The sequence below is a fragment of the Aptenodytes patagonicus genome, chromosome 1, assembly GCF_965638725.1.
Source record: "Aptenodytes patagonicus chromosome 1, bAptPat1.pri.cur, whole genome shotgun sequence".
Classification (NCBI taxonomy): Eukaryota; Metazoa; Chordata; class Aves; order Sphenisciformes; family Spheniscidae; genus Aptenodytes; species Aptenodytes patagonicus.
Window position 1 is genome coordinate 62,750,087 of NC_134949.1, and position 25,731 is coordinate 62,775,817.

Below are 25,731 nucleotides of genomic sequence, written 5' to 3' on the forward strand. Positions count from 1 at the left end.
GTTGAAGGTGATTGATTAGTTAGGAGTTGGAGTGACAAAACCTACAATACCCTAGAACTGTGCCACGAATTCAGAATGATTTTCACAGTCTCCTGATTTCATAGATGACTTTTTTTTTCCTAGTTGTACATGGGAAGCCTGATGCTGAAAGGTAAATGGGAGTTTTCATTTTCTCTGCGCCAGGGTGTTGTAGCAAAAGAGGTCTGTAAAAATCTTCTTTGACTAGAAAGATCAGAGAAAGCAAGTACCAGATTAGAAATTGTCTGTGAAGTTGTCTTTCCTCTCGCCTTGTCTGTTTTCTAAATACTGTCCATCTTGTTCTCCCCTTGTTTCCATAATTTATCATAACGGATTCGTAGTAATGTATACTAGAATCACATACTGCAATAATGAAATGACAATGTCACATAAATGATAATGCAGGAATTTTTGATGAAAGCTGTATCTGATCTCCACAAGTAACCAAGTCTGGGAGGTCCATAGGGTATCAGACTTTTGGCAATGACAATTGTAATGTCAATCAAGAACTCGGACCTCGGTGGGAAGGATAGAGCACGCAGCTACCCACTGACAGACACTTTGAAATCCAAGGTTGATTGTTTTTCTTCCAGTTTGTTGTCATTTTGCCTGTAAAAATAAGGTGGGCATCATTCTTTTGTAAGAAAGAGAATGCTCAGAGTAGTATTTAGTCTGAAATCCTTCAGATTTGTATAGGATTGCTGCTTTAGAGATGTATGGGGAGGAATGGCTGAGTAACTGCCAGACATAAGTGACAATGGGTTATGTGGATCTCCTTGGTATGAGAACAAGCTGTGTTGGAAAAAGAGTATGTTCCTTTTGTTGTAAAGAAAGTTTCTGAGCACATCAGGATTTCTGCATGTGGAGCTGTAACCTTTCTGCTGTGGAAGTGGTCTGGTCTTTGTTCTTCTTCATCCATGTATCACCTAATTTGTTTGTTTGTTTTTTCACAGGTATTAATAGGTATGGTTCAAGTTCTCAGACTGCCAGGGTCTACAGCTGTCAGTGGCAAGTGTTTCACAAGGAGATGGGGGCCTCAAAACAACAATAGGACTTCTGTGGATTTCATGGTATTCTTTGTATTATACATTTTTATATCCAGCTTATATTTTTGTGCTTATTTTGTTCACAGATGTAAGCAGGTGTATATAGCATGCACTTGAGAAGTGCTGGCTGGAAAAGTAAGTATTTGCTGTTGATGCGTTGTTTGTTGTGAAAGAATCCCAGGCAGCTCCTAGCACAGCGAGAGACCTGAGGAGCAGTGGAGGCATGAAGTCAGGTACGTTCCCCACGCAGTTCCACTTGACCTTGAACTGAGTGGTAGACCTTCAGCAGTTGCTGATAAAATGCTGCCGGCCGTTACGGATGGGGGGAGAGCTGCTTTCCCTCGTCGGGATGGCAGACCTGAGGGCAAGGGCTCCAACCACCCCTGAGTTACACCCCCCCCCCGCGGCGGCACGCCTGCTGGGGTCAGCTCTTTAGAAAAGCCGCTTCCCGGCGAAGCCGAACAAGCAGCCTCCCTGCGCCCCCCACAACCCAGCGTTGTGGCGGCGAGGCAAGAGAGCGGCGCGGCGCAGGGGCGGCCAGCACCCCCGCAGGCGGGCGGCGGGGCTGGGGGAGCGGCAGGAGGGCGCTACCTGCCGCCGCCGGGCCGGGCCCCGCCTCGGGGCGGGGCCCGAGGAAGTGACTTCAGCCGGCGGCGGGGCGGCACGGCACGGCGTGGCTCAGCGGCGGAGCGGAGCATGGCAGCGGCGGCGGCGCGGTCCCTGCTGGCGGCGGGGCGGGCGGGCGGACGGCGGTGCCGGGCCCTGTCCGCCGCGGGGGCCGCTCCCTACTGCACTGTGGCCCCGCAGCAGCAGCAGCGGCGGCAGGCGCCGCCGCCCGACATGAAGAGCTACCTGTGGTCGCGCTACAAGGAGGCCAAGAGAGTCACCAAGGGTGAGCGGCGGGCCGGGGCGCGGGACCCGCGGGCGGCAGCGGCACGGCTCCCCCGCCCTGCCGGTCCTCCTCCTGCTGCAGGTCGGAGCGCCGCCGGTCTTAAGGCAAATAGATGCATGTTGGCGGCTGGGAGAGGAGGAACGGCGAACCGAGCGGGAGCCGTTGCGGCAGCCCGAAAGGGTTCACGGGGCGAGGCGCTGGGCGCCTCCACCCGGGGGGGTTTCTCTTCGTGGGTCGCCGCGGTGAGCAGCCGCGGGGTCCGTCCCGCAGCGCCCGGCGAAGCCGCCGTCTGCTCCTGGAGTCACCACGGCTCTGGTGTCCAAGTGCTCTCCCTCCTGGCGTCTCCAGTGCTCTCCCAGTCTCAAACCGGGAGCGCGGGTAGGACCGTCACTTCGTAGGTCCTGAGGGCCGGACAGCCGGTGGACGCGCACTGGCGGGGGCGGCTGTCCCTTTTTCTTCCCCCCCTCTGAAGAGGGGGTGAGCCCTTCAGACCACCACCCGTCCGACCCACCGGGGCTGTAGCTGTTCGGAAGTGCCTTGGGGAAGAAGCCTTTCATACAGCGTAGCTTGGGCCGGGCAAAGTGGCTGGCGTTGGAGATGCGTTGTGTGGAGAAAAGCAAATGTAAAAACAAAATCGGGAAGTTGGTTGTCTGTTTGAGGGGGCTTTCTGCGATAGACTGCTCTTCCAAAAAGTTAAAATGCTGTGAAGTTTTAGATGACTTTTTTCGTTTTGCCCATGTTTCCATTAAAATGCTGTGAAGCATTGAAGCCAGGGTAAAATGCTAATGATAAGTGCGTGGCTCTGGGAAGCCCTGTTCTTCGGCCCAGCTAGGCAAAAATTTGAGGCCCAAATACTTTCTTGGAGCTTGGTTGATTCTGTTCTTGCTCTGATGGGAAGGGTATTACCGAGGTGCTTGAACATGTGATCTTTTTAGAGAGCCAAAAGAGAAAGAGGCAGCGTGTGTTCCACAATGTCAAGTGGGAAAGCTTATCCTGTAGTGGCAATGGATAATGCTTTAGTCTTGTGTGTTTTGCCCTTTAAAAAAAAAAAAAAAATAAGGGTAAGTATGGTCTTATCCTACACTTAAGAGTCTTGAGTGTGAACTGGGGCTTCACTGTGCTGGGTGAAAACACAGCATTTGCAGACATAAAATAGTGGCAGCATTTCACAAGTGAAATAAGAAGCTGTGTTAGAGATCTCGGAAGAATACTATGGACTTTGGAGAGTGGGATAAGGAGTAGGAAGAAGAGAGTAAATGCCTTTTACTTTGAATATCTTTTTTCTTTTCCTGTTTTTGGAATTTTTCTTATTCTAAACCACACCCAAATAACACTTCAGAGCTGAGGTTAGAGAGTAGGGTAGTGTTAAGAGAAAGTAAGTGGGTGTGGGTTGGCAAAAGACGAGGCAAGTGCTTCTAGAATAATTAATGTTTTATTATAGCCTAAGTCACCCAATGGCTTCAAGTATGTGACGTTTCACTTAGTTACAGCATTAAGATGACAAAGCTGTCCTGATTTTTGACCCAAGGTTTATAGCGCTTGGGATGCTGTCTGCCAGCCAGAATGTCTAATAGCAACAGGGTGTTCATACTGTCTGTCTTCAGGCAGGCACTAGTCAAGCTTTTTTTTATCCGAAATATCTTTATCTCTATATCTATATATAGATATATAAATACCTTTATTTTTAAAACAAATGTTGACTCGGCAGGGTGCACAATTGACATTTGAAAAAATACTTTAACTATAATACAGAAATGGGTGTTGTAACATGATTTTGCAAGTTCACTCACAACTATGGTTATGACTTCAAGTTAATTAAATGATTCATGGCCCTTTTTATAGAATAAGAGTATTTGCCTTAATACTAGCGTGTCAAATTGCATTTGACTATTTTGTTACCTCAACTGAGTGTAACATTTATCTCCTGTATTACTATAAGCAGTGACTGGAGATAGTAGGAGCTAATGTTTTTGTTGAGGCTTATTTTGTTAAATCCCCTGACATGAAAGAGACAGCTTTTCATGTCAGCTTAAGCATGAGGAACTCCTCGGATCTTTTTTGGTGAAAGAGATGCTGGACTTTATTTGAAACTTGGAATTAAACTTAGTGAAATTGCTGTTCTGTCTCTCTCTTAAAAATTAAAAGACTGGGGTATCTGCATCTGATAAAGTTGAATGGTTTCGGATTACCGTCTGTTATTGAGCATCTGTGTGTTTCTTATTGTATCTGCCTGTCAACTGTGTAGCAGTCTAAGGCATTGCTTTTACAAAAGAAATGTTATTTCCCTTTCTATGAGTTGGCCAGAGTTTTCAAAATGGAGCACTATCTGTCTAACAGATCTGGAGTCCCCACACCTACCTGCCTTGTTGAGATGGTTTCCTCCCATGGTGGAGCACATAGTGTATCTGTCCTCAGAGCTGAAGGTGTTGAGATAAGCTTGACCAATTCCTTCTAGACTTATATGTAGAAAGTAACCAAACAAAGCATATTCACTTTAAACTCACCCCTCCAAGCACAGATTGAAGATGAAAGCTCCTCTTTTTTCCACTAGTAAGGAAGTCTGGATTATAAAGATAGTGTATGGGAAGGAAAGGAAGGAAAACATGCTTATGTTTTATGCTTCCATGATGGTAGCTTTTAGCCTCCTAATGTTGCTCTTCCAAGTTTTCTAAACAAGAAATACGAACATCCTTAATACTGACGTTGGTGTTGGTCCTAAAGTTACTTAATATGTTATGGCTCTATGTAAGTGGTCTTAACTTCTCAGTGTACTTTTCAAACAAATATCAAGAGAAATATACCCTTAAAAATGGAAGTGATTTACACACACTAGGTACATGTGTGTAGAGAATAAGCAGAATATTTTTGGTTTCCTGACTTGCTAGAAGGTTAATAAGCATAGCAATGTGTATGTAACTTGTTTGGAAAGTATGGCAATCACTTAAAGTTTACTTATTTGAGTTGAAATTGAGTAATGTGGTAACCTTGGAATGGTGAAGCAAAAGAAATTAAAGCAATGTGAAATTAAAACAATGTCAGTTCTGCTTCTGGGGCAGAAGCTGGACCAAATAATGGGAGGAGAAGACAAGGCTCCTAGAATAATAATAATATCCTCCTCCAGCTCCAAAGTTCATTTTCAAAAGCAGTAATAAATGTGTTAATGGAGTTAGCAAACAATTATATGTATTGAGTCTGGGGCGCTCTCAGCAAGATGCTGAAATGCATCTTCTCTCCTACTTGAACTGTGCAGAGAAAAGTGTGCTTCAAATAAAAACTATGGGTCACCAAGACAAGTTAGGGACAGCGTTTTCAATAGCATCATATTGTTAAGGATTAGCTGGTTAGTGTGAGTTAGTTTGATAGTTTCCATCATCATTTATCTATATTTAGAAATTGCTAATGGATTTATATGTATTTATTTAAATAAAACTACAAAGTGGTATAACTCTTTTTCTCTCTCCCCTGTTCCCAGAGTTGGTTCCTTCAATTATGAGTAACATGCTGAATCCGGATGCTATTTTTTCAAACAATGAAATGAGCCTGTCAGACATTGAGATTTATGGTTTTGATTATGACTACACATTGGTCTTTTATTCTAAACATCTGCACACGCTGATCTTCAATGCTGCTCGAGATCTTCTTATTAATGAGCATCGGGTAAGTAAAATTAATGGAATAACAATGAACTTACGAATAAAGAGTATAATAAATAATTTCTAACTGAGAGGAGCATAACTCATCTTTTCATGCCTCAGTCCTAGCTTGGCTCCCTTATAACACATTTTGTACAATGGCTACATATGAACCACAGAAGTCCTAGTTTATTCTCAGCTGCAGTTTTGAGCAGAGTGCAATCTGACAACTGTTAAGGAATAGAGTTTTATTTGTTTTATTTTTCAATTTGGTGGTGGTGGGGTGGTGTTTTTGGGTTTTCCTGATTGTCAATTATTGGAGTTACTCTAATAGATAAGAAGCTTAAGAGTTACTGTTACTGTGTTGTATGCATTGCTGTGAGTGCAGTGATCAATTTCCATGTGGAATATTTTTAGCCTGACTTCTTATGAGGTCTTTGATTGCGCTGTGTGCTTGCGAGGTGCTCTGTATGTGCCTGGCGTTTCAGCTGAGTTAGCTGAAGGGGCAGCGTGTGTAGTGACACTGTAATCAGAGGCTGGATACAAGAGACACCCAAGTTAAGTGTTCAGCTCAGTAGTCACCTAAGAGTGAGCACTGCCCTGTCGCCTTACCAAGCAGCGTGTTTGCATCAGTGGCCAGTTGACATCCAAGCAGCTTGGAGCTGGGTGTTGCGTAGTTTGGGGATGGGAGAAGTTACTGTGTGTCCGAAAGCTGGGGGGCAGATGGGTGACTTGGGAAACTGAAGGTATTGCGGGGAAAAAGATTGAAGAAAACGTGGACTGAAAGAGGCAAAGTTTGTTGAACTGTAGGACTTGCAGGAAAATAAAAGACAAAAAGCCCACAGAGTAACTTTATTAATAAAACTGCTTGTGTATTTTATATAGCCTAAATCTGAATGGGTGGTGTTACTCTACTTTCATATTTGAATCTAAAGGTTAGGAGCTATATATAAAAAAATCTATAAATATCCCTGGAAGAACAAACAAAACTTCATGGGCGCTACAAGCATATACAACTTGATCCCCCTAAGATTTTGGCATGTCTTGTTAGCAATTTCTGTAGAATGTGTAAATACACTTTAATAAAGCTACCTGGTTCTTGCAAAATCAACATTACCATAGGAGTCAAGATTAATTCTTGTAGACAATAATTAAACCGGTGATCTGTCTTTACTATTTGAATGAATTCAAGCAGTAATAACTTTCCAGTTTGTCTCAATTAAAATATCTTGAGTTCTAATAAATGAAGCTGTAATTACTTTTTGAGACAACTTATTGAAATATATCCTCTCCTGTTGGAATTTGTTGGGGGACAACAGTTTTTATTAATGCTATCTCTGTAGCTGCTTATACTGTTAATGTTTTTCTTGCCTTTAACATTTGAAAAAGCTTCTAGATAGTATTGCCCATTATGACTGTCATAGTTAACCTAAAAGATGGCCAGTTTTGGTTGTGGCAGTGTAAGGTAATTAATCAGAAATTGCAAAATACAGTGTAGGAAGCAAGGAATTTTGAAGTGTGTCCAAGAGAATAAACATCAATTTAATGCTAATCTTGGAGGTGGCAGCAGGTGTTGAATGTAAACTCTTGCTCTTGGGTTTCTTTCTTTCCTAATGTACGGGCCTTGCGCCACCTTATCTGGACTGTTGTTTCAGTCCAGATATATCTATCCCTACCAAGAGTGGGGTAAGCAAACAGTGTAATTTTTATCATTATTTTGTTTGGCTTGTAAGGAAGCTTTGATTTGTGTGCCGAGATAGGCTCAATCTTTTTCTCATACGTACTGGCATGCATGCAGAAAGACAGCCTTCTAGCAGAATAAATTGAAGTAGGAAAGTCAAGCATGCAGAAATTTGAAAAAGTCAGAAATAAATTTCCTTGTTCATGCTTGATGTGGCTGCTTTGAGGCATGCGTGGTACATGGTAGTTTTTAATTAATCACATTCTGTATCAGTCCCTGATGTTTTCCCTTGTCTCCTTTTCTGCTTTATGTTCCCTGGCCAAATCTATACATCTTCCCAACGCATCTGTAGGCTTTTGGTGCTGTTCTTCATTCGGATCAGTAGCCTCCCCCATGTTTTCTGGAAGTGGTGGTAGGGATGATAGTTCAGAAGTTAGGAGAAAAGACTATTTTCTTTAACTGTAGATACCTGTGCTCAATACAAGTACAATCTACAGCAGTTGCAGAGCAAGTCCTCTTCAGCATAGATAAAAACTTTGTGGAGAAATTGCGATTTATTTATTTTTTTGTAAGAATAGCTAGAGCCTCTGCTGAAGCTGTGTAATCTACTTTTTTCCCCTGAAGGCTTATAAATTAGCCATATACGTATGGAGACTGTTGTTGAGAAGGTGGAGAATGCGCCTGAGATGTCAAATGCGTCTTAGAACTTGACAAATGCAAGTTCTAAGGCTGCTGTAGCCTGTGGGAGGAAAATGAAGGATCACCTTTCAGTTGGTTAATCAAAGAAATGATAGCTTTCTCAGGCCTTGTCAGAAATGACTGAAGCATTTTACCTTTTAAGAACAAATGAACGAAACCCTTAGCCCAAGGCACACACGTAACATTTTTTTTCATGGCTAACCTATGCTTAAAGCAGGACAAAATTACAGTTGACTGAGAATGGGCTTGTACTGAAAAATGTTAGAAAACTCTCTAATAGGTGGTCTGAGCTACCTATGCTATCTATTAGCAACCTGAGGAAAGAATACATGACACAGACATTCAATTCGTGTGCATCTCTAAACACCAAGGTGTTGCAAATGCTGTCCAGGGTAAATACAGTTGGGTCACTGTGGTGTTCTCCTGAAGTGACTCACCCTGGTGGTGTTTAATCAACTTAAATGTAACTTGCTTTCAGAATCTGATCTTTGTGATGCACTGTACCTTGGGGAAAGTCCCTGCTACCTGGAGAAGCCAGGGTCCTCTAACATTAGCTGTTGTGAATTCCTCCCTCACTCCCTCCCTCCTGTGTTTGCAGTGCACTGTATGTTTAAGCACCTCTGGGGTCTACATTTCAAACAGGACAATCTAAGACCAGGAGTATGATCTACACTTAGGGAGTCAAAACAGGTAGCTGTGCTTCTTTCTTGAAAATGCCAGAGACTTTTTTGCTCCTGTTAATATAGATGATATCGTATTGATTTTTCTGTCAATAGAAGTGAGCAGTAAAGTTCAGGTATCTCTGTAAATCAGGCAATATTCTTGGGCTTCTAGCTAGAAGGTTGAGTTAGAAACTGTGTTTGTATAGTCTGTTTCTTGGTGACACTTCACAATGCAAGGCAACCCAGCTATTAAATTTTAGGAATTTAATAAAATTTAGTTTGTTTTCAAAGGTGCATATGTTAAAATAACTTTTTGAACAAGAGGCTAATGTTCAAAGCTGACCACTACAGAGTACCTGGATGTCCAACTTCAGGTACCGTGCTTGACTTAAATTTAAAATGTTGACCTTGGATTTTGGAAAAATGTTCGACTTGTCTTGCACTGTACATATGTTCCTGCAAATCTCACCAACCTATCAAAAAGCCTCTTTTAATGACTAGTGAAAATGAGAAGCATAGAAAACTTAGCTTTTAAAATTCTGCAGAAACAATTTTTTATTTGTTTTTGTTACGGATTTAAAATCAAATCATTGCCATCTTTTCTTAGTATCCTGCAGAAATAAGAAAATATGATTATGATCCCAATTTTGCAATCAGAGGACTTCATTATGATGTGCACCGGGTATGTATAAATAACTTTGTGATGAGTTATGTAGTGCTGAGAACCTAGCCAAAGAAAATAAATAGGGCTTTTAAGTCAACCAGTGTTAACATGCAAGGATTTTGTTTCATATTTTTTTTTCTCTTTCATGGCAAGCTTGATTTTTTTTTTATTTTACTTTTTTTTTTTTTATATAGCTCTTAAGTATAAAGTGTTTTGGGTCTTTTGTTCTCATGGTGGGCAGGGGGAGGGAGAAAGACAACTTAGAGTGCAACAGAATAAACCTAAGCAGGCATCTGCTAGTAGGAAAAGATATTTCTTCATGACCTAGCTCAGGTCACTGGACAATGTTTCCTTGGTGATTTGGCAAGCGCTAGGTAAAAGTTATTGATAAAGTATTTTGGAAGCTATGAAGGAAGTTGAAGTGAAGGTGCTCGGGTGTTCTTGAGACAGAAAGATTATAGATAAAGTTGCTTTGATTTGTATAATTTCCTGTCAAATAGTCGATTTGATAAAAACTGATTTTTTTTAATCTCCCCCCTCCCCCAAAGGCATTATTAATGAAGATCGATGCTTTTCATTATATTCAGCTGGGAACAGTTTACAGGTAGGTAAAATTATTTCCTATTTATAATAAAAATGTATACTCTTGTATTTTGAATCTCTTAATTGCATTTATTAGTGTACATCTTAGGTTCATATCAGGAACGGTGCACTGAAAAAAGCACGACATGAATGAATATTGCAGTCTTACTGGAAGGGGGTTTCTCTGCACCTCTGTGTGTACACACAGACATGCGCACATGTGTACTGACTGGTACAGTACAGCTGATTCTCCAGTTCAGAGCTGGGGAAGTTGGCAAGCTGGTTGGTCACATAGTGTTGACTCACTTTGTTTCCGGCTGTTAAATTGTGCTGAAAGACATCTAAAAATACACTGATGACTTCTCCGCTGTTGCTTTCTGTGTAAATAATTGTCACAGAGTGCCTGTTAGAATGACTTTGGTGTGGTTGCAGAGACGCTTGAGAGGTTGTCCTGTATTTGCACAGACGTTTTAAGTTGGGACATATCATTCTGCAAGCATGATGTGGTTGGAGCACAACTGCTTTGTGTCCGCACAGCCTGACCCTTTTTCAGTTGACTGAATTGATGGTGAATTCAGTTGACTGAATTCATTGGTGATCTCTGTGCGTGCTTTGTTACGTGGTATTGACTTACTGTATGTGATCTTTGACAGGACAGTTTTTAGTATGGCTCAGTTTGCTGTAATGAAGCAGTACACATTTGACTGACATGAACACCACACTTGGTACCATATTTTAAATTAAACAACAAGCCTGAGCACCTTTCTTAATGTCATTGGACAAAAAGTTTTCTTTTGGGGCCAAAAGATAATGCAACCTTGAAGTGATGCACTATGGGGGCTAGCATGGAACTGTGTATGGTAGTATGAAGTGATGATAATGCGCTCATTACTTCTTTTTGTTTGCCAGGTGGGCAGATAGATAGATGATTCAGCCTTAGTCATTGATCTGTTCTTTTTTGACTTAGTGTGAGATGCCCTTTGGGAGAGGGGAGAGGAAGGGAAGAAAAGTGAAAGAGGAAAGAAGATGGCATGGGTCCAGCATTAGGCTCATACTGTCAACGTAGTGGCTGTCTAAAGCTGCCAAAACAATGTGTGCTCTATGTGTATCATCAGAGTCCAAGTGAAACGTCATACCTTTTGTTTTATACAAGCTGATATAGAATAATCATTGTATATTTCAACTGACAAAACCTGTTCCTGTGGTTTTCGAAGGAATCATTTATGCAGGACTAGGAGGGAACCAGGGAACTCAGAGTGAAGGTCGCTGCTTGTAAGATTAATTTAAAAAGGCTGTCATATTTTCACATTTTTCACTGTGAAAAATGCTAGTTTGCTAGATTAAAGGCTAGGTGATGTAATCAAAGGTACATTTATCTGTAGAGGTAGGTAATAGAAATACTAAGATTGGTATGAATGGAAACGTGTATGTGTGAGAATACCAGAAGAAATGTTGATAGAAGGGACAAAAGGGTGGCGTGTGTTGGTGGTACCTGGATCAGTTGGTCACCAAGATATTGTCACATCTGTATGCTTTTTCTCCAAATGCCCTTATGGGGGTGGAAGGAGCAAAAAAGAGGCTGAAGGCTTTGAGAGAAGATGTCAGGAAGAACAATGGTATGACTGGAACTGTATAGTGACCTAGACGAGAAGGCAAATGGGTGGTGAGTCCATCAGCAGTGTTGCTTTGTGACTCAGAGCGGGACAGAATGAAGAGGCAGAAGATCACAGTTGCTGTCACCCTCTAGTACAAAAGGCACATCCGAAGGCAGCATGTGATGACTGATCAAGAAAACTCTAGAGAGGTGTTGAGATTTGTTGAAGAGCTGGTGTCCCTTGTTCTCTGCATCACCCAAAGTAATTCTGGACAGACTGCTAGGCCACACGTCTTGGTAATTCTGGACAGACTGCTAGGCCACATGTCTTGGCACTTCTGAGTGTGTGTGAGGGAGGCAGTGAAAGCTACCATTTCACTCAATGTTTTCTCTTAATTTTGTTTAAAATAAGATTACCTTTCTCTTCTACACCAACACTGAGCTTTGCTGTCAGTTGCTGCGTGTCTGTAGTTCTTAGTTTTAACCTTCCATGTGCTCTGTATGTGTGTAGGACAATTATACCACTGAAAGTAGCAGGACTTGCCCAAGTGTACAGCCTTATTTGCACTGAGAGGTGTAAGCAATTCTGGTATCCCTCTAACAATGCACATCTCCAAGAGCAGCAATGGGAGCACTGCTGTAGGTGAACTGTGATGCTTTTAGTGCCATCTGTCCATGCTGTGAGTGGAATAAAATAAACTTTGTAGTTATTCAGCTGGACTGTGAACTGTGTCAAGACTATGGGTCTTTTGGTAAAACTAATCTACAGCTTTGCCTACACAGTCGACGTCTCTCCTCTCTGGATTTCACATGTATCTATTGTCCTCTCCTGATTTGTGCTTAAGTAGCTCCTGATCTACAAGCGTTTTCTTTAGCAGTATTCAGATACCACTTGGCATAGCTGTCTGCAGACTAGAAGATGAGTCAGTCCTTCTTAATTCTGATTGTATTACTTGGTATGTGTTTAACAGTTTGGTTGCATTTCTTTGTGTTTCCTGCTGTGGAGTGGGTGACGATGAACTCTGTATGTTACAAAACGAAATAATCTGCCTTGTTGGTGCACAATACGAACTTGAATGCTGGAGTCCTGCCAGCAGTAGCACAGAGCTATGCCCAAGTCGATGTAGCGTTGAGAAGTGCAGTAAAGAAACTAGTTAATGGGGGACTCTGCTACTGTAGCAGCCCTGAGGAAGTTCATGTATCATGCCCTTCCACTGCAAAGCTGGTGTTGGACACTAAACACTGAAAGTGCTAGGCTTATTAATTAATTAATTAATTTATTTATTTTTTAATGTCTCACAACACTTCAGGGTAAGACCCAGAAAGGGAGACACTGGAATAACTGTCTGTCTTACAAGGCTGCAAAGCACCATAAGTAGGCTTGGAAAAAAGGGACCAGATGATCTGGTTTTCATTTGTGTTCTTTAATCTTAAGCAAAACCTCAACACTTCTGTGTCCTCTGCTGAGGATGTTTGCCTGCCTGCAGTGTTTTAGATGCTTTAGTGCAAGATGCTTGATACTGTGAACATTCAAAACCAAAACAAAGCCTTTAATCTCTTAATAGTTGATAAAGAAACTCTGGGGAGAGATGATGTCTCCTTCTCCTTTTGTTGTTACATTTTTATACTTTAAATACTTGTCAACGATCCTTCAAGTAATTTTAAATTTTGGGAAACTGAACTGTTGATACAGTTTAAAAGAAATTCTTATTTAGTTAAAGGTTATGTATGTTTTTCTTTCCCTTGAATCTTCAAGGTCATGCTGCAGAATAATCTGGTTTAAACACTATCACATCATCAGTGCTGTATGAAACAAAGGTGGAGTGAGGAATTACTTTGCGTTAAGAAACTGGAAGCTCTAGCTACTTCTTACAAACCCTTGAGGCATAGTTTCAATGGAGACTAATTAGCTCTTTTCCCATAAGACAGTAAAAAGGACTTAAAATTGAATGTGTTCTGTGTGCGTCAGCCTGTTAAAATGTTACTTGTTCCGTAAGGAAAGATGATGCTGTTTTAACTTACAGACTAAAGTGTTGCTATGACATTATTAGTATTTTAATAAGCTCCAGATCTAAGTGTTAGTCTGTCAGACTTCCATTCGGTAATTACTTGAAAATTTTAATCTGACTTTTGAACTAAAGCTGATGTTGTTTTCCAGAGGCCTCAGTGTTGTCCCAGATGAAGAAGTCATTGCAATGTATGATGGTTCCCATGTCCCTTTAGAACAAATGAGTGACTTTTATGGAAAGGTAAAACCACAAACTGCTATTTAAAAATGATTTATTTTTTTGGGGGGTGGGGGTAGCGGTGTCTACATTTTGTTCTTGTTCTTACTAGCAGTTATATTTTCTCAATACACGATTGACTTACAGTGCTAGATGTGAAGTTTGCCCTCTAAAGTGACAAATATCTTTTCTTTCTCCCACTTGCTGTAGTTTCTTCTTTCACTGTCCCTTGCCTAGTCATACAGACAGAGAAGCAGAACATAGAAAAATCAAGTGACTTGCTCAATGTTGCACAGCAAATCTGATAAAGGCTGGGAAATGAACCATATCTGGTACCTTACCCCAGCTATGTACTTCTTCCAGGTGGTCTAATGGCTTAGCTTATGTAGCAGCAAGTAAATGTATGGAGGCATCTCTTGCAATACAAGCTGGCAGAGTGACACTAAGAGGATTTGACAAAAGATGAATGATAAAAGATAAAGCTTTTAAGTTTAGGATTTGACTTTGTGGGGAAAGTTGATCTTCTTGCTGGTAGGTTCCTTCCTCTTTCCCAAACCCCTTTTACTTATGCATCTTAATTCCATGTTGACGTGAAAGGCCCTTCTTTGTGCTGTGGAGCATTTTGTTGTTCTCGCGCTTGTTCTTATTTTAAGGAGCTGAACTTAGAATTCCCAAATCTGGTCTCTGCAGCAGTTCTGAATATCGCCCTGGCATTCCCTGTGGGATGCCTTGGTCTCTGCAGGTCTATGCTTTCTTTGATCTTGGAAAGGACAGTGACAGGATAAGAGGCCGTGGCACAAACTGAAACACAGGCGGCTTCCTCTGAACATCAGGAAACACTTCCTTTCCTGTGAGGGTGACTGAGCACTGGTGTGGGTTGGTTGCCCAGGAAGCTTATGGAGTCTCCATCTTTGGAGATGCAGAAGCCATCTGGACAAGGTCCTGGGCAGCTGGCTTTAGGTGGCCACACTTGAGCAAGGGGGTTGGACAAGATGACCTCCAGAGGTCCCTTCCAACCTCAACCATTCTTTGTTTCTGTGATCTTGACTGGTGTGCTCTTGAGCTTGTTGCTTTACCTCTCTTCTTCTTGAGAAGTACTTGGTTTGTATTTGCTCTTGTATGATGAGATTGTCTACTTTTGTGAAACTTAACTATAGTTACAGCTTTTGCAGACTAGAAATCTTTTCCTCTGTTACTGCATTAGTTATTTTAGATTCTTACAACTTCTTATCACTTTTCAAGAGGGCAAATTGCTTTGCAGTCCTAATCGATGCTCTACTTATTTAAAAAAAACCCACAAAACAACAAATAACAACTTTCACCCCCATCACAATATCCAGTGCCTCTTTATAGAAGTGCAGACTTCCAGTGAAGGCTTAAGTCCTTCTCTTGACTTTTACTTGAGTGCTGTCTTTTATTTGTTTATGAATTAAAATACTGCTCTTAAGAGTAATAAGTCATGATTAATTCTTAAAATAAAGCCAACACTTTTGTTGGAGTTATTTTATTGAAAGCCTTAGTTAAAAAAAAAAAACTACAGCAATGTGAACAGTGATGGCAAAAGCTGAATATCTGCACTAAGTTGAAGTGTTTATACTGAATGAATGAAAGTGTTTTAATCTGAGAAATGCCTGACCTTTTCTTCTTTCTTCTTCCCACCCCTGTAGAGCTCACAAGGAAATACAATGAAGCAATTCATGGATATATTTTCCTTGCCAGAAATGACGCTCCTTTCTTGTGTGAATGAGTATTTTCTGAAAAACAACATAGACTATGAGCCTGTTCATCTGTACAAAGATGTCAAGGTACTAGCTTTGAAGATTTAGGTAAACCTCTACATTTGTGTGTCTTCTCTGTGAGCACTTCAGGGAGCTTCAACCTGTTGCGGCAGCTCCAGTGAAATACCTCAATTTAAGGTTTTGTATAGAGTAATTATTGCTATACAACCATAAAAACATAAGTAAAATGAAGGTAGACCTTGGAAAGGAAACAGGATAATTTGAAATTTGTTTTAAATCTGACATTCTAGGGCTGTTGCTCTTTTTGTAGGTTTGAGGGGTGGATAGGGGGAAGTGAAAAAGCTCTTGTACGTTGATAAAGCTTCTTTTGATTGTTATTAAAGGTATACTTTTCTCACTAGCAGGAGTTGTAAAAGGCTATAGGGAATTCCAGTTTGGAGCTTTCAGCTGTACTGCTCCTGTATCTTCACTAGTATACGATCATTTGCTGTCTCTTCCTTTTGGCGTATCTATTTTGCCTGTTTTCCCTCTCTTCCTCCTCCAAAAAAATCTAGTAATGATGACTAGAGTAATTTGACCCTCTTGATTCCTCAGGATATATCCTGCAGAGGAGATAAGATTATGTCATGGTTATTTAAGAACGGAAGAGGTCATGCCCAAGTTGATGGTATTTGTCTGCACAAGCTTTCCATCCAAAACCTTTTCCTGGCCCCTTGTTGACATGTATTAAACTTGTGTAGTTGTTCAGCATATGTGATGCACCTGAATGTTGAATTTCTCACTTTCTCAAGTAGATCAGATGGGTTTTAAGAAACTTTTGACCTCCAGAGTAATTTTCCCTTCTGCCTATCATTACATAGAGTCAGAAGGCTAGTTCTTGTCGTTTGTGCTGAAGTGTTTGTAGAAACTTCTGTACTGTAATACTCAGCATTACCAACATTTTGGAAGCCCTACAGCGGCATGTTTGAGGATTTTTAGGACATACTCCATGTAAGCACCAAAATGGCAGTACCACTGTCCTAAACAAAGCGGTCTGGTGCAGAGCTGGCTCAGGAGAGCTGCCAAATGCCTTCAGAGTGCCTTATGGGTACTTTGCTTAAGCATTTAGCTTCTTTCATCTGTTCATAACTTTCTCTTTTAAATAGCCAGGGTATTTGTGAGTGATCATAATCTAAAATCTGACTTAAAGTGTGGGGTTTGGGTTTTTTTTTTTTAAGAGGAAAGGAATGTGTTCTGCTCCAAAGGTCACTGGAAATCTGTGGTGACTCTGCTTCTGCTGAGGGCTTTCACCCCACTTCACCCATCTGAGCGCATTTTCACAGTTGTTATGTAAAACAGCCCCTGTGCTATACAGTTTTGTACTTCCCAAAAATACGAAGTTAGTTTCTTGGAGTACAGGCTTATTCTTTGTCTAGTGGTGACATGTGTATATAAAATGAATATCACATGGCATTTCTGTAAAGTTGAAAGTGTAATTCAGAGAAAGGAATTGTTTTAAAAACAAATTACTACTGCTATGCAGTGAGCAGGGTTTTTATACTTGAAAAGATTTTTCAGTTCTTTAGTGGTCTGTTGCTTTCCTGGCAGGATGCAATCAGGGATGTCCACATCAAAGGAATAATGTACAGAGCAATTGAAGCAGATATTGGTAAGTACTATTGAGATCATCTATCAAAGCTTTTTTCACTGATAGTATAATGATCTTTCTGGCTTCCTTATTTAAGATGATAAATTCTAAATTTTAAACCTTGAAAGAGTTATTTCCAGTTGTCTAAGGTGCCTTTGTTAAGTATAACCTCATGTTTGGAACCCTTGGTTGAATGCAGAGAAAATTCTTGTGGAAAAACTTTTTCAATTAATACTGTATTTTCCCCAATCCTCACAGAGACATACATCTGCTATGCCGAACAAACTCGTGCGGTGTTAGCAAAGTTGGCTGATCACGGCAAGAAGATGTTTCTCATCACAAACAGCCCCAGCAGCTTCGTGTAAGGGATCAGTTGTTTGCTGTTCAACTATACATTTTATAGGATGGGGAGGATGAGGTTCTCGAATGTAATTCATTATATTGCATAGATAACTGCACTTCTGTTATGCTTCACTGTTAATACCTCTCCGTCCTTTTTAGGGACAAAGGCATGAAGTTCATAGTTGGCAAGGACTGGAGGGATCTCTTTGATGTGGTCATTGTACAGGCTGATAAGCCAAACTTTTTCAACGATAAGCGAAGGTGGGTATTTAGTCAGTAAAGAATGATTCAAGCAGCTTATTCCATATAAGGCTATAGAGCGTGTTATGAAATATTTTAGTTTGAATGCAATGTAAAATGAAATCATATTTGATGAAATCCTGTTTAAGGTCATTACAGAATGCAGCAATACCCAATTCTGAAGTCCAAATATTTACCATTTCTTACCTAAGAAAGTTCCAGTAGCTATTACAGGTCTACTGGACTGAGTTAGGGTCACAGAAGCTGTTTTTAACATCTTAGCTTGTAAGTTGAAGTGTGTTCCTTTCCTAATAAATGTGAGAAATTTTGGTGCCTTTCAGAATCAGCCCCTTATCTGGAAATGTCTTTCACTGCTTCTGGTTTTGTTTAGTCATACGTGATATTTAAAGGGCAGACTGGCTGACAGACTGGAGTATTTGGACTAGTTGTTCAATTAAGTAAACACATTTATAATGCATATGCACTACTCTTACACTTGAAAAAGACCTATTCCTTTATGTGCACTTATGATTTGAAAGTGAGATAGAGGGAGGTGGGATTTTTTTCCCTTTACTATTTTTCATTTAATTTTAAAAAGAATTTTGCTGTATGTCTTGCCCCCAGTCCTCTGCCCCCTGCTTCTTCAGTTGTTCAGTTGTACGAAATGAGGTATTGGGCAAAATTTTTACACCTCTTCACTTCTTTTGTGTTCTCTTCTCTCCTTCTTAGTGGCAGGCAACTCACAGTTTCTTCCCTTCTGTCTGGGACCCCTGCCTTAGTTCTTAACAGTTCTCAAACTCCGTTATAAACATCATAGGTATACTGGATAGATACATTGCATTTCACTAGCTAAAGCTGAAGTTTTGGAGCTTTGCTTTTTCTGTCTATTACAAAATGTAATAGAGATGCTAGAGAGCATGTTTTCCTTTTGAAAGGTGAATATTTTTAATATTAAAATTTTAATCTCCTCCTAAAAAGTGACAGAATTTCTACAGCAATGTAACAATTGTATATAATTTTATTCTAGACCATTTCGGAAGGTGAATGAAAGGGGAGTGTTGCTTTGGGACAAAATTCACAAGCTGCAGAAAGGTCAGATTTACAAACAGGTATGCTTTCAATAAACTCTTTCAGTTCAAATTTAATACCTATTTCCTAGAATCCCAAGCTTCTTTAAACATCATAAAGGCTTCTAAAAAGTAGATATGTTTAAGACAGTTGTTCTAATGATTGAAGTGGTACAAATTCATTGTTGGTATTGTATGTCTGCAGTTTACTTGCCTCTTGAAGTGATAGCATTACTGAAATTGCCTGTAAAATTTGGGATTCATAATATATAAACTGAGGACAAGATTCTTGATATGAAAATATTTTTAGGGGTGTACTAAATTCCTTTTTCATATCTGTGAAGGCACAAGCTGCATGCCACTACAACGTACATGTCATTGTTTCTGCAGGGTAACTTGTACGAATTTCTGAAGCTTACTGGCTGGAGGGGCTCTAAGGTTCTCTACTTTGGTGATCACATTTACAGTGACTTGGCAGTAAGTAGTTTACTTTTACAAAATAGGAAAAAAGATGAGGCTTTTTGTTTTCCTCTCTTCCTCCCCAGTTATTCAAAATAACACACTTTCATTTGAGATTTCCAAATACAACAAAATTTGAGTTGTTAGTTAAGCCATATTGCTTTTCTTGCAGGGAAGAAAATTGGTGCCGTAAAAGGCTGACCGTGTTTTCCACCTGACTTGTAGCATTTAACTTGTTTACCAACTGCGCTCAGGAACCTGTGAGTTTATGTTCCTGATCCAGATACTGATTGTGTCAGATGTAACAGAGAGTAAACACAGACATTTACTACCAAGTGTAATAAGAGCTGAATGAACTTCTGTTTTGAATGCAGGAGAGGCAATCTTCCTGTCACTAATGGTGAACTTTCTTTCTTCCTGAGATCTTGCTATAGTTTGTAGCCCCGCTATTCAGGCATTTTCCTACTACCTTATGAACAAATGTACTGTTAACTGTTACTTTAGTGTAAGTGACCACCACTTAACTCTTTTGTAATTGATTGCATATGAATGCCTGGATATGACTTTCCACTGCCAAGCAGTGGTAACGCGTTTCAGCAGCAGCAGATGTTAACATTTTTGCCCCAATCTGCTCTTAAAAAGAAAAGTAAGTTCAGGTGCTTCAGAAGGCTGAGGGCCAAAGGAAGGAGGAGGCAGCTCTGTTCTTCTCTGGTGCAGTGGAAGAAAGAGCACAGGTGGCAGCTGCCTCGTCCTGTACTTGTCAGGAGGAGCTTGAATGCCTGGGGGTCCTGATAGGACCCTTCTGTCAGCTGAGTGTACGGGTAAATACCACAAACCCAACACATGGTTTCCTCCAGATACTTCTGACAGCAGCAGAGGTCTCATCTGCAAGAGGAGTTTCCTACTGTTTGTTTTAAACCTAATGAATTAGTGCTTATTTGCAAGTGCTTATGTGTTCTTTATCTCTCTTTCTCTTTAAAAATGTGGGATTTGAAGCTTACTCTGAAATTAAATTCTATTGCCTATTGGAACAGTTAAGTCCCACTGTCTAATATTTCTGCTAATACATAAGAAGCAATTGAATTAGTGCATCTTTGGAATAAACAATGGTCAAATTCTTCAGTTCTTTTAACTAGTTCTTTTTAAGACTAATACTTGTATTTTGTAATTCTTGGTGAATAGGATTTGACCCTGAAGCACGGCTGGCGCACTGGTGCAATTATTCCAGAGTTACGATCGGAGATTAAAATCATGAACACAGAGAAATACATTCAAACCATGACCTGGCTGCAAACCTTGACAGGATTACTGGAACACATGCAGGTTTGTTTTGTGTGTGTGTAATCGGCTCTGTATAGCAAAGGGATCCAGCCAAGTTTCTAAATGCTGGACACTGATGTTGCAAGTACTTTCTGTCTCACTGAAGTTCACCAGTTTGACTGTAGATAAATAAATGCAATTATTTGTGTGGCTAGTTAATTAAGAGTTTTACTAAAATCTTGTTCCCTTCCTCCACTTGTCAGCCTGGATTGATTCCTGCTTTCAGTTGTTTAAAATGCATGTGGGTATCTTCTGTATACCGATCTCTGAAGCATTGCTCTTGTGCTGTTAGCTGATAAGGGTTTATTAATGGAAAGGCTCATTTACCAGGGCATCCTTAGTTACCTGTCATCCATACTTTACATTCCAGGTTCACCGTGATCCTGATTCACAAATGATTTTAGAAGAATGGAAGAAGGAAAGGAAGGAAATGAGGTAAGACAGGGGAGATGAATTTCAATATGCTTCATGGTAGCCAAGTGTTCTATGTGATATCTCCCACAGGTTTCTTCAGAATTTCTATCCCTCCCTGATTTATAGTCCCTGGTAGTTACAAACCTTCTAAAATTATCTGTGTAAAGTAATATTCTACCTGTGCAGCTCTTCTCCCCTCTGACCCTTTGTGCAAATGAACCCCTCTTCTCTGTTCCCCTTTTTTTGAAACAGATGTTAGCTTTCTGCATGAAAGGGTAACATCAGATCAAATACTTTTCCTTCTCATCTTAGTTCTCCTGTCCCTCTATGTTCAGCTGTCACCATCGCTACTGATTACACAGCTTAACTGCTGCATGATTTAAAAATGTGTTTCTGTATCAAGACTTAGGTCACTTCTTCAGGTTTTTTTAGATGATTTCTTCAGATTACATACAATACATCTTAGAATATGCAGAAACTGGGCTCTGCACTGGACTGGATTTAGCATCTCATCCCAGAGATAGGTAATACGGCTAAAACTCCTAAAAATCTACTATCATGAAGGAACAATCCCTAAATGCAGGGTGTGCGAAGTGCACAGTTGGCAAGGCCAGCAGCTGTACCACCAGCAGCTTTCCCCAGAAATGTGGAAGTAAATGAAATGGGAACGACAGTTGGCAGTGACTAATAACAGAAGTTAATTCCAAGATGTGTTTAAGCTTTTTGTGTACATTAAGCCAAATCTTTGCGGTTTTTTTTTTTAAAGTCTTTTCTTTGGGACAAGTGGATGTTATTAGGATTTAGATGAAGGCAAAAGTCTTCTTTCGCAATCTCTAGAAAGGAAAGCTTGAGATGTCATGTTTCTGAAGTCAGAACCAACTTACCACTGGTTTTAGTGGGAGAAGTGTGAAGCTCTTCTGTTCACTACTGTGATTGCTAGATCTGGGCTACATATGTGCAAAAATTTCTTAAGTGGTGCATTTAAGTGGTTTGAAGTGCAATGGCAAGAGAATAACGCATAGAACAGATTATAGGAACTGCTTGCTTCAGGTTCTGGATGCTAGCTGGTAGAGAGATGTGTGCAGGTATGTTCACTTCATTCTCTTTTGGTTTTTTTTGGGGACAGGGAGATGAACAGGAATTTCTTCAACGCACAGTTTGGAAGCTTATTCAGAACTGATGAGAATCCAACTTATTTCCTAAGACGTCTCTCTAGATTTGCGGATATCTACATGGCATCATTGAGTTGTCTCTTGAACTATGAGCCTGATTACACGTTTTATCCAAGAAGGACTCCTTTGCAGCATGAACTTCCTGGCTGGTCAGACCAGCTGTGCACTGGTACATTCAGAATACCTTTCCTACAGGAGACAGTTCAGGTCAAATAAGCACTTGGCTTGTTCTCCCTAAAATGGGCAAATACATTTCTTTTTTTTTTTTGAATGTACATGTATTTTATTTAAGTCACTTCAAATCTGTTATCTTGATTTAGATGTAATTCATACTTGTTCTTATAAGCATCGTGCCCATTTTCTTCACTCCTGCTTGGAGATGTGAAAACTCCTCTTACACACAGAAGAGATGATGGACTGCCAAAATAGTAGTGGGCTGGGAGGGAGGGCAAATTTGAGGGGAGGGACTGGTGGTGTTCTGGGGTGGTTGTTTTTGTTTGTTCATTGGAAATTTCGATCTGCAGCCTTGTGGTTTACAAAGAAATACCTATACTCTCTGTTCTGGCCCTGATCAGAACTCCAGCTGGAGCCTGTAATGGATCTTGTCACTGAAGAGCTTAAATCCGGTATTAGTAATTCAGTGATACACAGTTAGTAGCCAGTTTACGGTGAGACTGAGAGGGATGGTGTACCCATTCTAATTTTCCTTGCTGCCATAGCTAGAGCCTTACCTGTAACTGAACTAACTGCTGCATAGTTGGTGTGGCTCTGCTGCACTGCAGTGATTACAGCACGGGCGGGCTCAGGCTGATGGGGGCTTTTTCTCCTGTCTGTGCAGTTTCTGTTCTTGCAATGTCTGTGCTTGGCTGTAGGTGAACCTGAGCCTAAAACCGCAAGTGGCGGTAACTTGGGCTGCTTCAGCTTCCTTTTTGTTAATTTTTAGGCACCTTTCTCTTCAAGTTTTAAAACACTTTAAATATCCACTCTCTGATAATAGAGCCATTTCAAGAGGTCGTGCATTTTGCATTTCAAAGTGGAGACAGATCTCCGTTAGGCTTTAGATTGAGCCTAAATGCTGCTTTTTAAAATTTTAACAGTGTCTTACAGTGGTATGCAATGTGGTTTTGCTGTTCCCTAAGAGAGAATGTATTTCATATAGCCTTCAGTAATGGACTTTTACAGTCAAAAGTAAACACGCACAATGGGCAAATGAGTTGAAAGAAAAATTAAGAAACAAGAAAACGAAACCCAGAGTTTTCTGACATTTTTTTTAGCTCAAGCTCTCAAAGCTGAATTGGAGGTGGTGGGCAGTTTGCATCAATCAAAATAACTTTGGCGGTGCAGATCAGAAGTTTTATTGAATTACTGAAATTATAGGTAATGCATGAACACAAACTCTGGGTAGCATATATGTTCCAAAGATTTGAGCTGAAAAATGTTTATTTTGCACAAGGAAAACGTCTGTTGATGTGTTTCCTCAAACAGGCACTTTATAGAACTGCTATATAGTTGTTTTTTAAAAAGGATGCTTTCCTTTCTCTGCATCCAAAGGAAATGTTTTTTTTTTTTAACTGGTGCTTCCCACCCCAGCCATTTTGGAAGGCATAATATGATTAATATTTTTCAAATTCTAGTTATTAAAGGCTCTGTTTTTAAAAGTGTGTAATTAACAAAATATATAGCATTTGGTATTCTTCACTTCATTTGGGGATATCACTTGCTTCCTACCATGATTGTCAGGTAAACAAACTTTTGGTGACCAAAAGTTTTCTTGTTTGTTTTTTTAACCTGTCTGTATTATGTGCAAATACCTGTATTGAATTTCATATGCAGTTATCTTTCATATTTTTAAAAGCATGTTTGCAAAGTAAAGAATGCATTCTAATCTAGCCTGCACAATTTCATAAGCGGTTTTCTTGTATGCTTGAAATCAGTCTGAACTCCTCAGAGGCGGTTATAGATCTTATGTTCGTGGTTTTCTTGTGCTCCTGTTACAAATTTGATGTGCAACGCTCCTGAAGTGTGTGTGTGTATTTAAACAGATGAATATACTTGAAACAAGTAAGTTCATCTGACAGTTCTGCTGTTTTGCTGGAAGAAAAAGATAAAGTTTTGCAGGAAGTTAGTTTGGCTTTATCAGGAGATTTGGTGGTGGGGCTGTGCGAGAAATATTTGGCATAACTTGATAATGAAATGTGGGGATGGAAATATCCCTGATTTGCCTTCAGTTCTTTATCCTAATGCTCAGCTAAAACCGAACTTGGTGTTACATGTGTGTAGCACCTCTCATGCTCCAGAGGTTTCAGTGCACTGTTTAAAAAAACCAAACAAACCCAAACCACTGTACAGTCTTCATCTTACTACCAGCAAATAATAGTATTATGTTATTCAGTTCTGCGTTACTGAATTTGGTACTTTTTTGTTGGTTATAGCTGTCTGATGTTTCTTCTTTTAAAGCTGGCTAGGAGTCAGTTTGTTTGCCTAATTTTCCTGTGTTAAGCAGGAACAGTTTAATTGGGTTGGGTGATGTTATCCACATAATACACATCTTGTTTCAAGATTATTTGCTCCTCCCCCCCATCCTTTCTCTTAACTAACAAATCAAACTTCTCTACAAAGCTATGTTACAAAAGCCAGCTGAAGTAAAATCTTGTTTATATTGCATGACTTCTTGAAATAAACAACATTGCATGGAGAAAAAAAAAACACATTATGTGGAAGGGTTATGTTCCTTTAAAACAACCCAACAATATAGAATATGAAATTAAGTGAGAATTTTAACGTGTATTATTTATTTTTCAGTGCTAGAATGCTCTTATTTAACTTTTAAAAATGACTTGCATTTTTATAACCATTTCGGAGAACTTGAGCTCTACACCTCAATGCTCTCTGCATTACTTTTTTTAACCTTGTTATGTTACTGACTTCAAAGAGGTTTTTTTTGAGTGTGTTTGAAGGGCAGTGTCTCTTTACATTTGTTTTGGGAGTATAGCTTATTTGAACACCAAAGCGAGAAGAAATTTTCTTTCTGTTCTATCAAAAACTCTGAAGGGAATAGTCTGTCAGTGAAAGAAGAGTTTAATGAACTGTGGAAACTTTTTTGTGATTAAAAATATTTAATGATTATTACAAAAATAAATGCTTGGACTTTATCTTCTGGTCCCTACGAGCCTTAATATTTTGGGTGACTGGGGAGAAGGAAAGAACATGAGTTGTATTGATTGCAAAACTCTGTGGGGAAAATCCCCTAAATATGTGTGCGTGTTTAAGTGTGTTCTAAATTTTTTAATATCTTCTAGGTAAAAACAAGCAGGCATGTGTAGGGGGGCAAGGGAAGGAGTTAGGGAAATTACTTCAGTCCGTCTCTTTCATCCAGGCTTATTTACACATTAGATTCCCTTGGTGTTGTGCTTGACTGCTGCATCAAGAACCCTGGATTTGCCTGCATACCTTGTTCTGATAGGAGGCATCCTGGGGTTGCTCCCAGAGGTAACTAATGCTTTCTTGCAGTGACACCTTGCCTCCTGCCCACCACATGTGGTAGACACCAGGAGGTATATCATCGGGGAACGTTACTGCTGCCAGCAAGAAAATCTTCCTTTTCTTGCTGTTTTGTGGTTTCTATCGTGTTCTCACAATTTGCTATGATATTAATG

At 40.2% G+C, this 25,731-nt stretch overlaps 1 protein-coding gene across 1 annotated transcript; it reads left to right on the forward strand.

Moving 5' to 3' along the window:
- The first annotated feature begins 1,828 nt into the window (after positions 1–1,828).
- NT5DC3 (5'-nucleotidase domain containing 3) lies at positions 1,829–25,227 on the forward strand. The gene is made up of 14 exons (XM_076339566.1): positions 1,829–1,956; positions 5,429–5,613; positions 9,238–9,312; positions 9,843–9,898; positions 13,629–13,719; positions 15,363–15,500; positions 17,022–17,082; positions 17,320–17,422; positions 17,563–17,664; positions 18,671–18,752; positions 19,101–19,187; positions 20,352–20,492; positions 20,860–20,924; positions 22,030–25,227. Exons 1-14 carry the CDS (start codon positions 1,905–1,907, stop codon positions 22,289–22,291), a joined length of 1,500 nt encoding a protein of 499 aa, XP_076195681.1. The 5' UTR covers positions 1,829–1,904; the 3' UTR covers positions 22,292–25,227.
- Positions 25,228–25,731: the final 504 nt, after the last annotated feature.